This window comes from Loxodonta africana, chromosome 3, assembly GCF_030014295.1.
Source record: "Loxodonta africana isolate mLoxAfr1 chromosome 3, mLoxAfr1.hap2, whole genome shotgun sequence".
In the NCBI taxonomy this organism is placed as follows: Eukaryota; Metazoa; Chordata; class Mammalia; order Proboscidea; family Elephantidae; genus Loxodonta; species Loxodonta africana.
In genome coordinates, this window is record NC_087344.1 from 69,178,813 (window position 1) to 69,196,009 (window position 17,197).

Sequence of the window (17,197 nt, forward strand, 5' to 3'; positions counted from 1 at the left end):
AGTTCATTCAGAGGCACCTCAGGAAAAAGGCCTGGTGATCTAGTTCCAAAAAGTCAGCCATTGAAAATCCTGTGGAGCACAGTTCTACTCTGACACACACTCACCATGAGTCTGAGTCAACTTGACGGCAACTGGTCTACTGGTTATTTAACAGAAGAACCTCCTTTGTTTCATGAGAAAAATACCAGTTCCCAATGACATCATCAAAATTACTCATTTGCTTTATCCCAAAATACAGCATTAAAATAAAATACCAACACTCTGCTCACCAATATGATTTCTGAAAATAGTTTAATAATTTTTTTTGCTATTTTTTTGTCCTTAGTTCTATCCTCTTAAATTACTGTATTTTAAAAATCATTTGAAATGATTCTTCTCTGTGTGGTTATTCACCACTCCATAAGAAGGTGCAATTTGCTTTATTTTGCTTTTGATTTGTAAATGTGGTCCCCTTCTTCCTTACATAAAAATTAGCAAAATATATACTCTTCTGCCTTTGGTCTTTTTCAGGTAATAACATATCTTGAGAATCACTCCTTGTTAGCTCCTGGAAACCCTCCTTATTCTTTTTCTTTTTTTTTTTTAACAGTTGTATAGTACTTCATTGCATAGATGTGCCCTAGTTTACTTAACCTATCTTCTATTGATATACATTGAGGTTGTTTCTGGTCTTTTGCTTTTATAAATAATGCTGCCTTGAGTAACTCGTGCACATGTTATTTCTTATTTGAGGAGGTATATCTTCAGAATAAATTACTACAAGTAGGATTGATGGGTTTTATTTTTGTTACCTTGATCTTGATCTATCTTGGACTAACAAGTGACCCATTTTCTTATTGTTTGCATATGCCTGCTATTCCTTTGTTTTTTGCCATTTTGAATCACTTTATTTTAGGTATGCCTCTTGTTACAGAGCAGAGTTGAGTTTTACTTTGTGTAAAACTCAATAAAGTAAATAATTATGAAATTTCATTAACTGTAATCAAATTCTCCTCCCAGGAGTTGGATCAGTAGTGCCTGAGAGTGCCGGTTTCCCCATGTTTGCCAACAGAGTGCGTTCTCTAGCTTTTGAATTTTTGCTGATCTAATATGTGAGAAATTATATCTTTGGAGATTGAAATTGAACACCTATTCATATACATAAGGGTCTTTTGCATATCTTTTTTTCTTACATGTGATTACTTGCTTATGGTGTTTTGGTCTCTTTCTTCTGAATTTTAAAGAGTTCTTAGCATATGAGGGAGATTTTCGTGAATGGTTCATATGTGCTTCAAAAAAAGTGCATTCTCTAATATTGGGTTGTAGAGTTTGACATATGCTTACAAAAACTTCCTTATGATGATTTGGTTTAGGTCTTTTATATTCTTCTGTTTTGTTTTTGTTATCTATGATTTATCTTGCACTGATAAATAACCCATTTTCTTATTGTTTGCATATGCCTGTTATTCCCTTGCCTATTCCTTTGTTTTTTGCTGCTTTGAATCACTTTATTTTAGGTATGCCTCTTGTTATAGCACAGAGTTAGGTTTTACTTTATGAGGCAATGTGAAAATCTTTTTAATAGGTGAATTATACCCAATTACATTTAATGATATAATGGATATATTTGGTTTCAGAGCTATCACATTAATTTATGTTATATTTACTTTGCACACTTGTCATGTTTACTGGTTCTTTCACAGTGTTATTCTTTGGGTCCTTTAAAAATATTTGTATTAGTATTTAACAAAGTGTGTATTTTTATTCTACTGATTACCTTTATATTAATCTATTTATGTAATGCCCTTAGTCTTCTTTTTCTCTACTTAGGCTCTATTTCATTAGCTCTAGATTAGTGGTTCTCAAGGTGGGAAGGATAATTTTGCTTGCTCTCCAGAGGACATTTGGTAATGCATGGAGACATTTTTGATAGTCACAACTGAGGATATGTGCTACTGGCATCTAGTGGGTGGAGGCCAGGGATGCTGCTAAAAATCCTACAATGTGCAGGACAGCTAGGTGTCCAACAAAAAATTATCTGGTTCAAAGCGTCAATTGTACTGTTTGAGAAACCCTTCTTTAGATGATATGTTGACTCCCACCTATTTTCCATCTGGGAGTCCCTGGTGGGCACTAAATGATTAAGTGCTTGACTACTAGTTGACAGGTTGGCTCTATGACCCACCTAGGGGTTCCCTGAAAGGCAGGCCTGATGGTCTGCTTTCAAAAGGTCACAGTCTTGAAAATCCTATGGAGCAGCTCTACTCTGCCCACAGGGGTTCGCCATGAGTTGGAATTGACTTGACGGCAACTAACAACAACAATTCTCTATCTGGCAATCAGTTGGCTTTTTCTACTTTCTCCTTTCTCTTTTCCTTCTCCTCCCATGAGAAATTTCTATTTCCACTTTGTCAGAACATATGACATTCACATATTATTCTTCCATTGTTAGCTCCATCTTCATTTTAGATTTCAATATATTCAATGCTGAACACAACTTCTTTTGCCAAAGTTCCACGATTATCAGTTGATTGGGTTGAACTCATCCTGCCATTAGTAGTAGATTCTTCAGGAAGGGATCCTGAGTGAGAATATTCCTGAACTGTTGAATATTCAATACTATTTTTCAGTTGATGTTAAAATAACTGCATGTAAAATTCTTGGCTTGTACTTTTTTTCCTTCAATGATTCCTTCATTATCTTGTTGAAAATACTGCTCCATTCTTGTTTTGCTATTGAGAAATTATATGATGACCTGATTTTCTTTCCTTTGCAAAGGATTTATTTTTAACCTGGAGGCCCAGAGAATATTTTCTTTTTCTTTAAAGCCTTATAGTCATACTGGAATATGTCTCAGAGTTTACCATTTTAGGATGCATTTCCCTGGAACGTTGGACTTTCATTGCATAGATTAAAATTTTCTTTACAGATATTAATTTTGCCCCATTTTTTTAGGAGCCTGCTTATTTAATCCTTTTTCAGGGACTCCTATTATACCTAAATTGGTTTGTCCTAGCCTGTCTTCCATGTCTCACTTTCTTTCTCATATTTTTTACCTCTTTATTTAATTTTTGTTAGGAGAAAATTAAAAAACCTAGTGGCCTTTATTATAGTTTTTTTTTTTTTTCTGCATCTATTTTCCCTTGGACAAGATACTTTCGTCTTTTTTTGTCAGCTCTCACTTCACTTCTTCTGCTGTGTCCATGTATTTATTTTATTGGGCTTTAGGTGAAAGTTTACAGCTCAAGTTAATTTCTCACACAAAAACTTACACACATTGTTGTGACACTACTTGCAAGCTGTGTTTGTTTATATTGTGAGGTTTTGAGCCTCTGAATTGTGTTGTGCCTAAACATTTGGGACTGCTTATTTAATGACATTTAACTCATTTTGGAGTATTTTCTAAAATATCCCTCTGCTTTTTGAGAAAGTGTTTTCATTAGCTAAAAAGTTTTACTACTCATTTCGTTTTATTCTTACAGAAACTTTGTAGGTATGTTTTCCACCTTTTTTTTTTTGTCCATGATAAAAATATATAGGATTTTCTTAGACCATGAGTAATAGGTGGTTCTTTTGGGGTGAATGATGTAGTGATTTAGGTTGCTTACTTGACTTTAGGTCAAGGGCACCCTCTTTTGTTGGCATATGTCAATCTTACGGGGACAGTGTAGCTTGTCTCACAGGCATGGTAGTTTGGGACAGTCCCGATCTTCATGCTCTTAAGTTTATGAAAGCCTGTCCTGGCATGATGTTTGAAAGTCTTTCCTCACTCTAAGGGGTGTCCAGAAATTGTGTTATTCCTTATAAGTTGTTTGTATGCTAGAGTGAATTCTGAATTTAGATTTAATATTCGTCACCTTGCTCCCCCAATACAACAGAAGCCTGTTTTTTTTTTTAACAGTCTAATTCCTGAACTTGAATTCCAGCCAAACCATCAAACCTGACGGGAGGGCTGGGCCCACCGAGCTGGTTCCCTATGGTCAGGCTATAAACACTAGAAGTTATGTCCCAGACAAGGTGCCTTTATTAAAGCTGGGAAAGGTGGTCTAACTCATGTTAGTGGGCTGACCAGAGGGACAGTGGGAGCTAAGGTACAGTGCAAAAATGTAGGGTAGTGGCATTCAAATAAACCGAAGGTAATATGGATGAAATTTCCACATAAAAGGAGGTACTCCTAAATATGTAGAGAAAGGTAGTAGTTCTTGTCCATTTTTTCTTTTCCTCCTCAACTCTGCTTTAGTGGCTGTCTTACCTGGATGACTCTCCTTGCTTCAGCATTTCTCTACTATAGATCCCCTGCTGTCTCGTCCACCTGCCCTTTAGACTGTGATCCTTACATCCTGACTTTAGTCATAAGCCAAATCCCCCCACCCCTCTGAAGGGGAGCAGCTCCTTTGTCCTGATTATTCTCCCCAGGTTTCTGTCCTGAGCCGATCTAGACTCCACCACCATTTGTGCCGGGGGTGCCCAACATGTGTCAGGAGCAAGACAATGCAGTTTAAGAAAGGTATTTCCACATTTCCACTCTTGGGTTTTAGCTCAAAATGTATCTTTCCCTCCTTCTCCCCCAAAACACTTACCCTCGGCCATGAAAGAGTCCATAAAAATGTAAGAAAACCAATGCAAAAATTTATATTTTATTTGAATTCAAAAAATTTAAAATTGCTTTCAAATTCTGGAAAGTACCATAATGCAGGACCCCAGCGGGAAGCCTCATATACAGAGACAGATAAATTAAATGTATATACTGAAGACAAGCCAAGAAGGTGTGTAGATTACATATTTACAGCACTCGATGTTTTCTGAAAATTGCATTTATACACTTTATTACATTTACAAAAAAGGCTTCCACTACCTTTTACCTACAATAATGAAAAAAAAATTTACACCTTTTTTTTCTTTGTTTTTTGGTACTGTACAAACTTTGTATAATAAAAATATATCTCTGTACAAAAGATTTTTTTGTTTGTTTTTACTTTTTTTTTCCTCACGGGATGGTGGTGGGTATATGGCATGAATGGTGGGTGTAGGGCCTAGTCTGCCCTGCTCCCTCCCAAGCCTCTGGAGGTGGACAGAAAATGCCAGAGGTGGGAAAGAGCGATGCACAGCCGAGTCCTGGGTGCCCCACCAGCATGTGCTCCTTGGGCATCTCATGGGACTTCACAAGGAGACACAGGGAAGGGGCAAAGGTGGGGTTGGAGGAGGAGTCCACTGGCTGGTATGAGAGGAGTATAACAAGGGAGAAATGAGCAGCCAAAGAGCTTTCTGATTTTTTTCCGGGGAAAGACAAAGATGAGAGTGTGAGTGTGTATGGCTGGATTGGTATTCTCCCGCCCAGCCCAGGGATACTGTGACCCAGAGGGGGTGTGGCTGTGACTCAGAGGCGGTGTGGGCAAGGATGGGCTCCTACTATCAGCAGTCCCCATTGTACCTACTGGAAATTAGCTAAGCTCAACAATAGTCAGATCTTTCAATGGTTCAAAACCCAGAATCTATATAAGAACCAGGTATCCCTGCTACTCCGCTCCCACACATTTGTATTTGTTATTTCAAAATGTGACATGAACATCCGAGATCAGCATGTCACACACGCACAGGGTGTTTAAGCCCACAAGCACCTTCCCAAGGACAGAGAAAGATGTTCCAGTGGCTCTAAATGCCATGCTTTAACTCCTAAGCTCATTAGCTTCCCAACAGCACTTTTCTGGAGTCCATCAATGACCCAAGCACACTGAACCTGTCAAAATAAATTGAACCCACTTGTGAAGAACTAGAGAGTGTGTGCCTTTCACTTGGGCCATTCCTTTGATTCAGATCCTTTTATCTGCTGTGGTCACGGGCTGCTGGGAACCAAAGGGCCAGCTCTGACACCTGAAGACCTGGAGTACTGGGTTCTTGTCTTGATGCTCCCCAAGAGGAGACATCTGAACTCAGGACACACAGGTCCCCCGCCTGGCCCACCAGACCTGTCTGCAGAGATCCACCTACTCTTCCCTTGTCTTTGGTGCCCCTTCTAGACCTGGTTTCTGGCAGCTGGTATAGTTGACTTTGGAGCCAGATGGACCTGGATTTGCAGCCTGACTCCACACTTACTAGCTGTGTGACCTAAGTTTCTTCACCTTTCCGAGCTTGTTTTCTCATCTATAAAACGAAAATAATAATTCCTGCCTTTGCGGTTGTTGTAAGGTCTTGAAATATATATACCTAGAGTGTCAGGCACAAAGAAACTCCATACATAGTGGCCATTATTACTGGATACAGGCTGCGGCAGGCTTTCTCTCCTGTTCCTTTCTGCACCTTCAGGCTGCCACCAGACTTGGCATCCCTGTCTGGGGCACAGACTTGGTTTCTCTTCTCTTTGCCAGTTCCCAGTCAGGCTTGACTTTGGGTTCGTGGCCAGATTCTGCCCTGCCCTCTTGACTCATCCTCCTTCAATGCTGCCCAGGACCCAGACTGCAGAATGACTTTCTAACTCACTGGGTTCGGAATGCAATAAAATTATGTTTGAAAAATAAAGAAATTGATTTCCAAACTATTTCTTAAGATGTGTTTCTGCCCTTGGGGTCATTCTTGCTGTCATTTTGCAGATGGGACTGTCCATTTGCAGACGACTGGTTTCTGCATACAACGTGGGATGCATCGCACCAATACATTCATTGGGTCCTCACACTTGGGACAAGGAGGGTGTGTTGGTTCCTCTTCTCTGTGTTTGTGGGGAGCAGGACATGGGCAGCTTTCACACACATTTCTCTTTTTTAGGCTTCTATGGTCTCTTCTCAAGGACTCAGATGAAGAAGTGTGTTTGTGTGTGCACAGGCCAACACACTCTCACACACACACATATCCACAAATTGCTTTGCTATTGTAAATCCATGAACTTCCTTCCACTGTCTGCAGCCCCTCTTCCTTTACTGCCCAAGTTGGGGCATAGTGGGGTCCTCTCCAGGGTGGCAGGTGCAGACGGTGGCAGGGCAAAAGCCCAAGTCCCAGCAGTAGCAGACACAGGCAGAGAGACAGACAAAGATGGGCACTGGGCACTGTGCTCACGGGAGCTTGCTTCCTGCCCCCTGGAGAACTGGGAACAAACAGATTACAGCAGAGTTTGTAAAATCCTTCCTTAGATGCAAGGATGGTGACACTACATCTCACATACTTTGGACATGTTATCAGGAGGGATCAGTCACTGGAGAAGGACATCATGCTTGGTAAAGCAGAGGGTCAGCAAAAAAGAGGAAGACCCTCAACGAGATGGATTGACACAGTGGCTGCAACAATGGTTTCAAGCATAACAAAGATTGTGAGGATGGTGCAGGACTGGGCACTGTTTCATTCTATTGTATATAGGGTCTCTATGAGTCTGAACTGACTCGATGGCACCAAACAACAACAGCAAATTTAGTAGGGGGTGGAGAGGGGCAGAAGAGGGCAAGGCAAAGCAAAGCAAAGAAGGGACAAAAGTGAAATAATTAAAGAAAGTTATATGCCTTGACCTTTATCTTTGCTTTTTAATCCTCCCATACTGGGGACTGCCACGGTATGCACTTGTGAGTCTCCATGTGTGTTTGTGTCCGTCCCTTGGTGTAGGTAGAGAACACACACAGCGAACATCATATATTTTTCTAATGTGATCTGTTTCTGGGTTAGGGCCTATTTATCCATTTGGCGTAGGAGGCACAGGTCTAGGGCCCATGATACTTTTAGGGACCTATGATAACGTTTTAATTTTAGTTTCTTTTAAAAACAGAAGAAAAACCTGAATATAATAATAATGCATATATAATAATGCATCCAGCCTAGATTGTATTCATCTCTGTACTACCATAGTTGTAAAGTTTAACGTTTAGTATCTTTTTTTTTAATGGAGGAAGAGGTCCACGAAAGTCATATGTGGCACTGCCCTCTTGCCCATATACTCACTGACCCCACAAGCCTCCATGATGCCCCTGTGTGGGGAGAGATTGGTTTTAATTTCACTTGTTCTTGTTAGGCATTATTTGAATTTATGACACGTGTATGTCTTTTCAGGGGGTTCTTTACATGTCCCCTCCCTGGATCAAGCAGCGTTCCAGCTCTGGGAAGGCGGCGTGGTCAGAGTGGATGGCTGGGGCTGGGCAGCTATTGAGGGCTGCTGGCTTGTAGTGAGGGCACAACACTGAGGGCTGCCAAGGCTGGGATCCTCCAAGCCCCAGACAACCCGGAGGTGAATGCACTGTGCACTCTGGCACTGGGACCCAGAGGAGACTGCGGTATGGAGTTGGGCCATGTGACAAGACATTCTCGTCTCTTTCTTATACTGTGCAATAATTCATGCAGTGACTTGAAGTTCAGATTCATTACTGATCACCTTCAAGGCCTGATTTATGTCATTCTGATAAAAATCATCAGAGGCGGAGGCCCTGGGTGGTGCAAATCATTAATGCTTGACTACTAGCTGAAGGGTTGGCGGTTTGAACCCACCCAGAGGTGCCTTGGAAGGCAGGCCTGACGATCTGCTTCTGAGAGGTCACAGCCTTGAAAACCCTACGAAGCAGTTCTACTTTGCACACATGGGGTCACCATGAATCAGACTCGATTTGATGGCAACTAACTACAACAACAACACTTTGTAAGAGTTACGAGTAGGAAAATGGCAGGAAAAAGTAATACTGAGTATAAAGGTGAAACCTCAAGAATACTTTTGACATGTTAAAACGATCCCACTGAAATAATTTCTTCCCTTTCTTTAAATACTTGTTTTGGATAGGTAAAAAAGAATGAGGGAAAAACTCTTTCAGTAAATTTTCTGTATTCAATAATTGCCCTTATACATTCTGAAAATAATTTTTTATCTCTTTATGTATAAATTATCCTAATACTTAAAATTTTAAGCTTAGACTTTGTTGTTGTTAGTTGCCATCGAGTCAGCTCCGACTCGTGGTGACGCTGCGTACAACAGAACAAAATGCTGCACCAATCTGTGCCATCTTCATGATCGTTGTGGGGCTTGAGTCCTTAGATGTCAGCAACAGAAATTCTCTAGAGGAAGAAAATGGACCAAAAGAGGAGGGGGAGAACTGAATGGAGCACAGCAAAGTGTTGAAAAGTACTGGGCTGTGCATCCTGGGTGCAGCACTTACTGGCTGCATGATTTTGGACAAGTTCCTCCTCACACTGAAGTTGTAAAAATTCTCCTAGAGTTATTGCGAAGACGAAATGAAACAACACATGTCACATACTGGGCACGGTCAATGCACGGTGGATGGAGACTTTTATAATGACTTCTGTTACTCTTCTAGCTCCCTTGGCATTTAGTGTCCCCACATTTCCATCAGCCCAACCCTCTCACACCTTTGCTCACACCAGCCTGTTCCTTGTGAAGCTCCATACCTGTCTGGCCTGAAATGCACGTCATGTGAAAGGCCATATACGTGGGAGGGGAGAGCTGTAACTTGCTTTGTGGTTTGACTGAAGGCTCATTTGACCAACTTCCCTTGCCCCGTTGAAATCCTCACCTCTCTGGGCACTGTGACTTTTGTCCCTAGAGCCCTCAAGCCCTGGCTGGGGCTCTCTAAGGTAGGAGGAGTTATCTGAGAGAGAGCAGCTGCCTGGCCCCAAGAAATGAAATTTGGGGAGAAGGCGCAGTTCTCTGAGGGGGGTATAGTTAGGACACCCTGCTGGGGCAACTCCCACAGGTTCCCAGCTCCTAAAGGAAGAAGATATAATGCTTCCTCCTGGTGAGAGGACACCGAGAGGAAAAGGTGCGTGTGTGCGTGTGTGTGTCTAGAAGTGCCACGGTGTGTACCTGTGAGTCTCCATGTGTGCTTGTATCTGGCCCTTGGCCTATGTGGTGGCGAGGCTCCTCCCCTCATGACCCAATGGCAGGGATTGTCTAGCTATCTATCTATTATGCTCTACTTGGATATTTTGCTAAGCCCAGTATCTGGACCCTACTACTTATGAGCTGTGTGATCTTGGGCAAGTTAATTCATTTTTTTGCACCAAGTTTTCTCATCTGTAATGGGGATAATAGGCAGTGGTGGTTCAGTGACAGAATTCTCACCTTCCACGTGAGAGAGCTGGGTTTGATTCCCAGTCAAGGTACCTGATGCACAGCCACTACCTGTCTGCAGTGGAGGCTGGTGCATTGCTATGATACTGGACAGCTTTCAGCAGAGACTAAGATGGACTAGGAAGAAAGGCCTGGGAATCCACTTCTGAAAATCAGCCATGATTTTATGGATCACAATGTCCCTCTCCAAAGTTGATCATGGGGATGGCAAGGACCAGGCAGTGTTTCATTCTGTTGCGCATGGGGGCCACTGTGAGTTGGGGACAACTCAACGGCAGCTAACAATAACAAAGAACAATGGAGATGATAATAGCATCTATCTCACATGTGTTGGACAGATTCAATGAGTTATACCTGTGAAGTACTTAGAACAGTGTCTGGCATACAGCATGTACTTAACAAATGTCAGCTCCTTTTTATATTTTCCCCAAGTGACTCGCCCAGGGCTTGGCATGTGGCTGTGCTCCTTGCACAGTTCCTGTGCTGGTGAATGTGTGCCCCTGGGTGCCAGGGCCTCTGGGCATCTATGGGTGCATCTCTGTGTCCATCATGGGGTGCTTGTGTTGGGGACGGTCTGCCTCCCACACTCCCATCTCACCGGCTGGCGGCGGCGGGGCTCTCAGTGGTGACGGCGGTGGCAGCCAGGCCTGGTGGCTATACCGCTGTACACACTGTGCTGACTGTGAACTCCGCCTCAGCGGCCATGATGTCTGTGGGCTGGATGTTGCGGTCATACATTGGGTTCTCAAACGTGGCCCGGACATTTGTGTTCTCATGGCCAGCATAGCCATTAAATGGAACTTTGGGTCTTCTCCTGGGGAAAAGAGAGATAGTGACCAAGACGTGAAAAAAGAGACACACAGAAAGGGGGACAGTGAGGGAGTGAGGGAGGTTACTTCTTCCTTCTGGAAGGTTACAGCTCTCCTGAGCCTAGACAGCTCTGGGTGGTTTGGGGTCGGGACAGGGCCTGGTACCCGCCTGTGACTGCCTGCCCGCCCCCTACTCCCCATCCCCGGGCCCCTTCCTCCCCCGTACCTGTGCTTGTAGAGATAGAGCACGAAGCCTGCGATGATGAGGGCGATGAAAGGCACCAGGATTGCGGCGGCCACTGAGCTGCTGTTGGAAGCAAAGTGGCGGCCGATGGACTCAGGGTCTGACTCCAGCAGCCTGAGGTCTGTAAAGTTCCAAATCACAAAACTCAAGTCAAAGAGACACAGTCTGAGGCCATGGTCCCTGTCAACCACCCTGCCCCACTACACCCTATTGGGAAGTACAGCTGTGGCCTGGGACTTACCTGCTCCATGCGGCTGGGAGGGCCCTGGGGCCCAGAGCCTACCTCCTCCTGGCCTGCCCCCTCAGACATTCCCCCGGAGCAGGGACCCCTATGCTCATGCCTTGTGCTGGTCAGGCTGTACCCAGAGGATTATGCTCAGTCCTAGGGAAGGGAATCTGAGAAAGAACTGAGCACAGTTTTTCTCTGACACACATGGGGTCGCCATGAGTCAGAGTTGACTTGATGGCAACTGGTGGTGGCCCCTGTGAAGTGCTCCACCTAAGTGAGGTGGCTGACGTCCTGAGGCGGGGACAGGTCTGCCTCAGGGGACAATGAGCCAGGAGGGGAGCCAGAACAAGACCCCAACTTTCTGATGTCTTTCCAGTTTGTTAGGTTGTGGAAGCCAGGGAAACTGTCTTCAAATCTTTGAGGGGCTATTGTATGGAAGGGAGCTCTGGTGGCTCCATGGTTAAGTGCTTGGCTGCTAACCAAAATGTTGGCAGTTTGAATCCACAAGCTGCTCCTTGAAAACCCTGTGGGGCAGTTCTACTCTACAAATTGGAATAGACTCTATGGCAATGGGTTTATTGTATGGAAGACAGGGTGGTCTCATTCCATGCAGCTCAGAGGGCAGAACCAAAAAAAAGCCAAACCCACTGCTGTCGAGTCGATTCTGACTCATAGCGACCCTACAGGACAGAGTAGAACTGCCCCATAGAGTTTCCAAGGAGCACCTGGTGGATTTGAACAGCCGACCTTTTGGTTAGCAGCTGTAGCACTTAACCACTACGCCACCAGGGCTTCCTCAGAGGGCAGAGCTAAGAGTAAATCTGGGTGAGGGGCAGTGTGAAGTGGGACTGACAGGAAGGCAGATCTGCTTAATAGGGGGAAAAGCTTTCTGAAGGCCACAGCTATGAGAAAATGCAATGAATTGCCTTGGCTGATGGGCCGCTAGGGACTGGAGGTGTGAGTGGCCAGGGTGTAGGCCTGGCTCTGGGATACCACGACTGTCTCCTGTCTCCTCTTCCACTGCTTCTGAGAAATCAGGGCCCCCTCCTGCCATTAGATCCTGAGACTTGGCACCCAGAAGCTCTGGGTCAAGGTCAATCTCTGAAGTGAGGATGCTTGACACTGATAACCCGAAGGATGCAGGGAAAGATGCCAAGGAAGAAGATGGGAAGGAAGCATCTATCAGTCTCAGTTTCCTCATCACTAAAATGGGGACAACAAGCCCAATCTTCTAGGACTGTGCTGAGGAGGAAATGAGAACACAAGTGAAGGCCGCCCTGAGACCCCCAAACTTGAGTGCTTAAGGGTGTCTTTGTACCCTGAGGCAGAGGTGATGCCTGAGGGCTGACCAGGTAGTGTGGCAGGAGGCTATACCTGGGCCCTCAAGGGCTGAGCTGTGAAACTGTTCAGCAAATCTTGAGGGTATGTGTATATGTGCTTGTTTTTGGAGACAGATTCCACAGCTTTTGTCAGAATTTCAAAGGCATGCCCTACCCCAAAAAGGTTAAGAACCTCTTTCTTAGCTGGTTGAACCTCACCAATCCTCTCCTTCCCCTTGGCCTCAACACAGTTTCTGCCCACACCCATGAGTTCACACTTGCAAGGGACAAATGCTAGTTACCAAGTCTTTGAAAGCCGAACTGCCCAAAGTCTTGGCCCTTGACAGAGCCTTGGTAGATGAAGGTGCCTCCGGAGGACTCTGAGGAGACCTGTGATGGTGGGAGCAGAGAGTAAGATGCGAGGCAGGCTAGAAGAAGCCAGAGCTCCTGCAGGCCAGGCCAGGGACACACTCATAGGTACACATGCTGCCAGATGTGCTGGTTTCACCCACCCAGCCACAGCACGACACGCAGACATTGATGCTCTTCCCACACCCAGGCAGGCACCAACTCCTTGTATAAGGTAGTGAGAAATATTCTTTTCCTACTTGTCAAGTTGCTTAGTCTGTCTGTGCCTCAGTTTCTCATTTGTAAACCAAGAATAACAATAGTACCTATGCTATAGGGTTGCTATGAGGATTAAGTGGCTTAATACAGATAAAGCACTTAGAACACTCTAGAGGCCCTAGATATGCGCTAGCTATTATTACTGTGGTGGAAACAGATTTTACAGAGGTGTGGAACAAATATAACCAGGATTAAAATGTACATAGTGGGTTTAATGTAATGGAGACTTCATCACAGTTCCAGTAGCTATTAATTTTTTTGGCAGGGGCTATTTGGGGGCATAACCCCTCCCTGTTGCCCCTGTGCCTCCTTGATGCTCAGACATGGAACTCAAACATGTAGACTGTGGACTCCTCAGCTTGGGGTGTGCATTGAGGATTACTGTGCTACAACTGGTGCACCTTCCAACTCCAGGGTGCTCTAACCCCAGTGTGGGGCTCTCTTGTCTGTGGGACTCCGGGTTGACCTCCCCACCTATTTGCCCCTAACACGCCCTGGGTGACAGCCTACCAGCAGTGGCCCTGATGGTGGGCTGTCATCTTGGGCAGCTGCCTGCTCCAGCTGCTCCTGGCCCTCCCCAGCTCCATTCCCGTCTTGCCCCTGTCCTACACTCCTAGCTCCCTCCCCCAACTTTGACCCTTGCCTTCTTACATCTGGCAGCCACCATGGTGGAATCTGCTGTTCCTGCAGAGCTTTTGGGCTACTACTATTACAGCCAGTGCTTAGAAACCCAAGGGGCTCCATAAGACACCCTTGGGCATACCAAAAATGCCTGTATCAGCCGCTGGGGAAGACATTTGATTCTCTTTATGTATTTATAAAGTAAAGTCACTAAAGCTGCTGACCTCATGCCAGTCCTCCACCAACTATTCCTGTCTGTGAAGATGCACCCTGACTCCTTTCTGCTACTCCTGGCCCACCGTGACTTTCCCTTTATCCCCACCCCTTCTCCTCTAGTCCCAACAATCCAAGTCAGGGATGCTGAGAAGGTGGTAGGTGAAACCCTGCATTTTCAGTGGGCATTCTGCTCAACGTCACTGTCTGTGACTAGGAAGGTATGGGCAGAGCAGCATCACTGGGGACCTGGTTTCCAGCTCAGGGATAGCCTAGAATATAGTAAGTCTTTCCCTCAAGGGAATGCAAGACAGGCTAATCCCTTTCCCAATATCCTGGTCTCTTAAGTTATATTAAATTACCTACAATCTGCACCTTCAAATGTGACTAGATGTTTGAGGTAGTCATTTGGGACTCCCTACTTACTCCCAGTTCCCACCTACCCTTACCTTCAACTTGTTTGCATTTACTCTTATACCCCTGACCCTCAATTCCTTGCTTTCTGCTGTAATTTCAGAACTTACTCCATCTATCTCAGATGTGATCCTCTGGACTCTGAGTCTCCTGGACCTTTTATCTTTTCTTTTGCCCATCCCAGTAAGATGAGAACTCTCTTGCTACCAGTCCTGGCCTCACAGAAAACCTCCTCCCAAGTTTTCCCCTTGATTCTGGGAGTTTTAACACCCTTCTCCTCCCCCGCCTTCCCTGCTGGTGATCTCAGAATTGGAGATGGGGCAGAGCACAAGGAGGTCAAGGACAGAGTGAGATTTAACTAGACTTACATGCCCATCTAAAGCCCAGTGGTCATCTTTGAACTTATTCACGAAGATCTCTACTGGTCCTGTGATCTGGTAGACCTGGAGTAGGAGATGGAAATCTTCCTTCTTGTAAATTCCTGAGAAAAGAAAGTTCACATGTAACTTGAAAAATCAGGGAAGATTTCAAAAGCCCATCTATGGGTATGTGGGTGTGTGTGTCTGAGTGGAATTTCATGGTGTAGCTGTATGTGGCTGGATGTTGATATAAACATTCTCTGCACATCTCTAAGTATGTAAGTATAGAGGTGCCTGTGAGTTTGTATAGGCTGGAGGTGAGTATATGCAAGAATGTGCGTATGTATTGATAAACAACTGGATTACTGTGTTGTGATTGTGGCCCTGCTTACACATATCCCATCCATATGTGTGAGAAAAAATACGGTTTCGTGTGTATAATACGTCAATTAATGGATGGGTATGTTTTCAATTCAGTGGGTGCAGGACTGTATGAGGGCATGTACATGGGAGTATAGGAGTGTGTTTATGACTATTTACGTGTTAAAATGAATGAGTGATATGACCGTTCAGCTTCATTTGTGTGTGTGTGCAGATATGAGTGGATATAATTGTATGTGGGACTGTGTATCAATGTGCTCATTCATTTATATATCCATCTATTTAGTGAACATCTGCGTTCTAAGATGTTTAGTTTTTCTGATTATAGAAATCTGAAAATTGAGGAAATTTTGGAAAATGCAGCGGTGCATGAAGAAAAAAAAAAATCACTTCTGTTCCTGCTATGAAAAAATAACTACTGTCAACATTTTTTTTACTGTTGATATTTTGTTGTAAATACTTCCAATTTTATTTCTTATGAATATAATTTTTCCCTTAAAAATTGTAAACTTATTTTAAATGCATTGTTGTTGTTGTTGTTAGGTGCCATTGAGTTGGTTCTGGTTCATAGTGACCCTATGTACAACAGAACGAAATACTGCCTGGTCCTGCGCCATCCTCACAATCGTTGTTATGCTTGAGCCCATTGTTGCAGCCACTGTATCAGTCCATCTCATTGAGAGTCCTCCTCTTTTTCACTGACCTTCCACTTTACCAAGCATGATTTCTTCTCCAGGGACTGGTCCCTCCTGATAACATATCCAAAGTATGTGAGATGTAGTCTCACCATCTTTGCTTCTAAGGAGCATTCTGACTGTACTTCTTTCAAGACAGATTTGTTCATTCTTTTGGCAGTCCATGGTATATTCAATATTCTTTGCCAATGCCATAATTCAAAGAAGTCAGTTCTTCTTTGATTTTCCTTATTCATTGTCCAGCTTCCGCATGCATATGAGGTGACTGAAAACACCACAGCTTGGGTTATGTCGGTGCCTTTTCCTCAAAATTTGCATAATATTCCATCCAGCAGATAGACTGTAATTAATGTACCTACTTCTCTATTTTCAGACAATTTTCTGTTCCAATTTTTATGTAATACAAATAACCTTGCAAAGGAGACATCTTTTACTCATAAACATTTGACCCCCTCCATAGTTATTTCTTAGGATAGAAATTCTTAGAAGTTTAATTAATGGGTCTGATCATTTTCAAGAATCTTGATACAAATTGCCAAATTGTTTTCTAGAACTGTACTATTTTATATTCTACCAGCATTGCATGAGTACCTTCACTGAAATTAGACCAGCACTAAGGTTTGTTACCTTTAAAAAAAACTTAGCTAGATGGGCAGAAGGATTTAAAATAGGAAGTATCATCACGAGTACAGAGCAAATAGGATTTCCTGCCAAGCTCACACCATACATAACAAAGTGCTTTAAAAAGCATGTTGCACAAAATAACCCAAAAGAGTATTATTTGCATTATCTTATTATATCAGAATTTAAAAATAATTTGACCCATGAATAATTTTTCTGTATCCAAATTCTACTTTTTTCACAACGAAAGAGAAAATTTAGTCAAATAGCGTTACATGTCCGAAATTATGATCAGTATTTTTAGAAATAGTAGTAATGGTATTTCCCAGGCTATTTGAATTTTCCTACTTTGCTCTCTCATTTAACAGTATTATAAAAATTAAAAAAAAAACAAACAACTTGTCATGCATAATAAAGTCATCTATCAAGCATATACTGGACATCTCATCTTTATTTCAATTCTCAATAATTTTTTTCTGCAAGCATGAAAAAAATCTTAGCTAATGGGATAAGTAGAAAAATGGTATTTTATGTTCACTCTTATTTTTGATTACTGGGGAAAAATATTTTTTGTTTTGTTTATTGATTGCAGTTTAGCTTCTAGGAATTCTCTGTCCCTCTTTATTTTTGGTTCAATT

The 17,197-nt window shown here is 43.3% G+C and overlaps 1 protein-coding gene across 1 annotated transcript in view; it reads right to left on the reverse strand.

Annotated features, from left to right (window-relative positions):
- Window positions 1-10,681: 10,681 nt before the first annotated feature.
- The window catches only part of CSMD2 (CUB and Sushi multiple domains 2), a 797,331-nt gene continuing 790,815 nt past the window's right edge, over window positions 10,682-17,197 (reverse strand). Inside the window, 4 exon segments of the mRNA XM_064281672.1 lie at window positions 10,682-10,841; window positions 11,063-11,201; window positions 12,931-13,018; window positions 14,872-14,984. Of these exon segments, the coding sequence (XP_064137742.1) occupies window positions 10,682-10,841; window positions 11,063-11,201; window positions 12,931-13,018; window positions 14,872-14,984 (500 nt within the window).